The sequence below is a fragment of the Triticum aestivum genome, chromosome 2D, assembly GCF_018294505.1.
Source record: "Triticum aestivum cultivar Chinese Spring chromosome 2D, IWGSC CS RefSeq v2.1, whole genome shotgun sequence".
NCBI lineage: Eukaryota > Viridiplantae > Streptophyta > Magnoliopsida > Poales > Poaceae > Triticum > Triticum aestivum.
In genome coordinates this window covers 157,297,837-157,302,013 of record NC_057799.1, presented here as the reverse complement: position 1 = coordinate 157,302,013, position 4,177 = coordinate 157,297,837, and the positions used below count along the sequence as shown (strand labels likewise).

The 4,177-nt window shown below is 42.7% G+C and overlaps 1 protein-coding gene across 1 annotated transcript; it reads left to right on the top strand.

Annotated features, from left to right (window-relative positions):
* Nucleotides 1-616: 616 nt before the first annotated feature.
* Nucleotides 617-3,855, top strand: LOC123049101 (uncharacterized). The gene is made up of 8 exons (XM_044472093.1): nt 617-868; nt 1,238-1,573; nt 2,155-2,326; nt 2,443-2,653; nt 2,950-3,095; nt 3,183-3,221; nt 3,370-3,444; nt 3,581-3,855. Exons 4-8 carry the CDS (start codon nt 2,587-2,589, stop codon nt 3,623-3,625), a joined length of 372 nt encoding a protein of 123 aa, XP_044328028.1. The 5' UTR covers nt 617-868; nt 1,238-1,573; nt 2,155-2,326; nt 2,443-2,586; the 3' UTR covers nt 3,626-3,855.
* Nucleotides 3,856-4,177: the final 322 nt, after the last annotated feature.

The following is a 4,177-nucleotide window of genomic DNA, read 5'->3' as shown; positions in this document are numbered from 1 at the left end:
ATCGTGATCGAACGACCTACAGCATGGAAAAGAGTTTGGTGGGTTTTGGGCTGTTTAGAGAGGGGGTTTTGCTGCAACACACAGAAGGCATCTGCGGTTATCCGGTTAACCGTTGGAGTACCAAACGACCTTCAAATGGAACGAAACTTGACCGGTGGTCTACCGGTGCTATACCAAGGCCACTTGACAAGCCTCGGTCCATTCCGAGAACGTTTGACACCCGCTCACAAAAGAAAACAAGAGGGGTGCACCGGAGGAGATGGGAGCGCCGGATTGCAAAACGGACAATGGGGAAAATGTTCGGATGCATGAGGCGAACACGTATGCAAATGCAAGGCACATGATGACATGATATGAAATGCATGACATGAACAAAATGCAAAACGAAAAACGAAACCCGACCACGAAGGGAATATCATAACACATAGTCAAAAATGACAAGAGTTGAAGTTACAAATATGGAAAGTTACATCCGGGATGTTACACCCTTCACCTGCGAGTAGGAGCCAGCAGGAGGACAAGGAGGAGGAGGAGCAAGTTTGTGGACTCCCGGTGCCTTCGGTTTGTTTAAAAAAAAGACCGACTCTGTCTTCGGGCCGAAATCCAGGCTCGTGAGTTTATATCATGGAGGGGCACGCGTCGTTGAAAGTCCCACCATCGATCCCCTCCCGTTCCCGTCGCCGAGGAAAAGCACCAAGCACCAAACCCTAATTGCCTTCCTTCCTCCCCCCGGCGGCCCGGCTGCCATGTCATCTCCTCCTTCCCGGCGTGGTATCTTGACCACAATCCCGGTCTCCGACGATGGGACCTTCGGCTACTCCGTCCCGCCCCCGGCCCATTGCTCCAGTGCAGCAGCTACACTGCTCCCGTATGTTTCTCGCAAAAAAAAAAAAAACTTCCGTATGAACAACCCCCATGTCGTTTCCATGTTGTGTTCTATCTCCATAGATTAGCATCCTCAGATTTCTCGTGGGAGTGGACTTGTTGTTTAGTTTATAGTACAACGGCAGTATATTTCTGTTCTTCGAAATCGATTTGATTTGTCAATGGTTTTTGGGATCGTGGTGGTGGGTGGATCTTGTGGAGTCTAGTATTTCTCTCCATATATTTAACTACTACTAACATCAAATTGGTCATATCTAGCACGTCGATTATACGGATTATTCATTTATCGCCCTGTATGAATGAATTATGCTTCTCCTCTGCTCATCGAATCCGCCTGCTTGTTCCGCTTCAGGTTTTGGGGTACAGAGCACAAGCCTGCTCCATTGGTACTGCAGCAAGGACAAACCATTCGTGAATCCATTGCCCGCTCCTTGAAGAAAGAGCAAGAGAGCAAGTTTTCGAATTTGTCCGTGCTTCCCAGTTGCCTCCCAGGGGCGCAAAATTTTTCGTCTCTTGGGCTGCCTATTCTGTACCAGCAACCAGATCACTGGGGAATTAGATTTTACACCAGAATTGATCTCAAGGGATCTTTCCACACATACCCTCATGTGGGTGGACCATTTGAGAGCTTAACTGAAGTTAACGATGCTATTGAGCTCTACCTGAGGGGCCGCCAGGAGGAGCAAATGTAAGACTTCTCAACTTTGTTCCTTCTAGGTTTCTGCCTGTCCTGTTTAATTTGTGCCAATACATGCAGTTAGGTAAATGTATAACACAAATTAGGATTTTTTTTTTTGAATAGAGCCAAGTTTGACTATGTAGAAGCTGTCTGTAAATTGTAATAGAAATGCCAGCCTATACTACTTGTGTCTACTTGAAGTTTTCTTTTACTGTATTTGTGAGAATTATTGGAATATTCATAAGTCATATATGCGTAGCTGTAAATTAACAAAGCACATATGAAAACGATCTAGGTATAGTTTGCCAGAATAACAATTTTTACTTTTGGTTGGCTTTTTAACTAGGCACTCCCACATGCATAGCTATGCTTTCTTGTGTGCAAAATAATGGTGATAACCAGAACAATTATGCTAGCGTACCGAGTTCAATTCTGCAAGGAAAGATTGATATGTTTTCTCTTGCATTGAGAACTCGCATGTTAGCAACAGCAGAGTAGCCAGTCTTTTTAATGGACTTTTTGTCAATCTGTTTCCTTCACTTGCGAGAATGTACAGTGTGCCAGCCATTTAAATGATCTGATCTTACTAGGTTTGTGGGATTATCTGGAGTGGAGCTTGCTGTACAAAAGTGCCTTTACTGGCCTGATGGCAGAAGGAAAAAGCATTTGGCGTCCCAACCAATTGATACTACCCGTGATTTTAACCGCCAGCTGGTTGAAGCTCTGGTGGACAAGTATAATGAGGATCACAACCTTTTGGGGGTCTGTTCTCTGTCCCTTCCCCTCTTGCCCTCACTGCTACCAAGGGTTGCACTGTATCTCTCTCTTATCCATTCCTGTAACAATTGAATGCTGATTGAATCCATGCTTCTTTTCAGGATCTTGCATATGAATTCAAAGATATTATGTGCTGCCAATCAATTAGAGATAGTAGGTTTTACAATCATATCAATTTCACTGCGAAGGTTAAAGGAGCTGATGATTTGAACTGCTGCACAGACTAACTATTCTTTGCTGAAGTCATGTATAATCAATCATCCAGTGAATTGTTTGTCATCTGTTTATGTGTGCTGGATCCTACTGCTAATGGTATGATATATTCCGTTCCTGGACTCTTTACATATTTTTGAACTACCTTGAACTTATGTGTCACAGTTTTGTAAGTTGGGTTTCTGGCTCTAGTGTGATCTTTGATACATTAACCTATTTGTCTGCCCCTTTTTCATCTCACATATGATCCTTGAGACTTACATTGGTAGTATCTCGAACTGTATAACCATGACTTTTTATTATATTCAATTTGTCAATTATTTAGGTATGATTGTTATTGTGCTTGATTCGTCATTTGTTAGTTATATTAACAATTCCTACTCTTCGTAATGAAGGTTACTGTTATGGTTGTCACTGTAATGGAAGTCCTGACATGAAGCACCCAAGTTCTGGTTACATAGCTGGCCACACAAGTAACGTGTCTGGTAGATCTTCTAAGATAAACTGCGGAAAGTTTGATGATGAGGACAATGAGGACGAGGTATGCATGATGATTTATTTTCTTTCAAGTTTCCATTCAGCATTTTGTTGCTTGATTCGTTGCTAATTACATGTCTGTTTTTTACAGCTGGAAGCTCAGAAGGCTAGGTTACGATGGTTGTTTGGGGTAATGACATACATACGTGTGTGATATACTTCCTCCGATCCATATTAATTGCCGTTGATTTAGTATAAATATGGATCGGAGGGAGTAGTATTATGTATAGTAACATGATGTTGGTTACTTGCTTATGCCTTGCTTGTATTTTTGATAGGGCTCTGAGCTGAAGCAAATCAGGGACCCACATGGGGCAGAGCAATGGAGAAGAACAGCTGAGCCAGCATTGCAGGTAATGCTATATACTCCTATATCTGTGCGACCTAGTATAATTTATAGTAACGCCATGTTTTTTTGTCGGATGTCCCGCCAAAGGGACTAGCAACATGATGTTGATTATTCCCTGCTTGCTTATCTATTTTCTCTAGGAGCCTACGGTGTTCTCTCCTAGAAAGAGGGCACGTAACATGTAAAGCCAAGGGGAGGTCTGTACTCACAGGCCAAGGAGGGCGCTGGAGTGGAAGACACTTGAACACGGGGTAGCAAACGAGGCCACTGGATTAGCATTTTGCTGTGGAGGGTTTGTGTATTTCACTGCCAGCAGCCCTTGTCGAAATGTTAAGACCAAGTACCATGTAATTTCCTGTTGTTATTTCCTGCTGCCAAGAAATTAAGAATATTTGTAGGAGGCTATGCCTAAGTACTTCTTGCATGTTTCTATGGTGGTTGTGTTTCGCTTGCTGAATTGTTGGACGGACAATAGACGGAACACGATCTATGTGGTGTGTATTGTTGAAACACAATCAACTCTGTTCTGATTTGTGATTGCATGGCACAACCCTAAACCTTGCACAATTAGTATATTTTTGAATATTGGGTACTCCTTCCGCCATATCTCAATTATAAAATGGAGTGATAATACTTCTTTTCTTTTCTTTTTTCTTTTCGAAAAGGGGAACGACCCGGCCTCTCATGATGCACACAACCATCTTTATTAAAAGAAAATAAATAGGTCTGGCATGTAC

Excerpts from the sequence above, each read along its gene's own strand:
- LOC123049101 (XM_044472093.1), top strand. The coding sequence starts at position 2,587 with ATGTATAATCAATCATCCAGTGAATTGTTTGTCATCTGTTTATGTGTG. Across the intron at positions 2,654-2,949 it reads GCTGGATCCTACTGCTAATG|GTTACTGTTATGGTTGTCAC; the intron begins GTATGATATATT and ends TTCGTAATGAAG. Across the intron at positions 3,445-3,580 it reads CAGCTGAGCCAGCATTGCAG|GAGCCTACGGTGTTCTCTCC; the intron begins GTAATGCTATAT and ends TATTTTCTCTAG.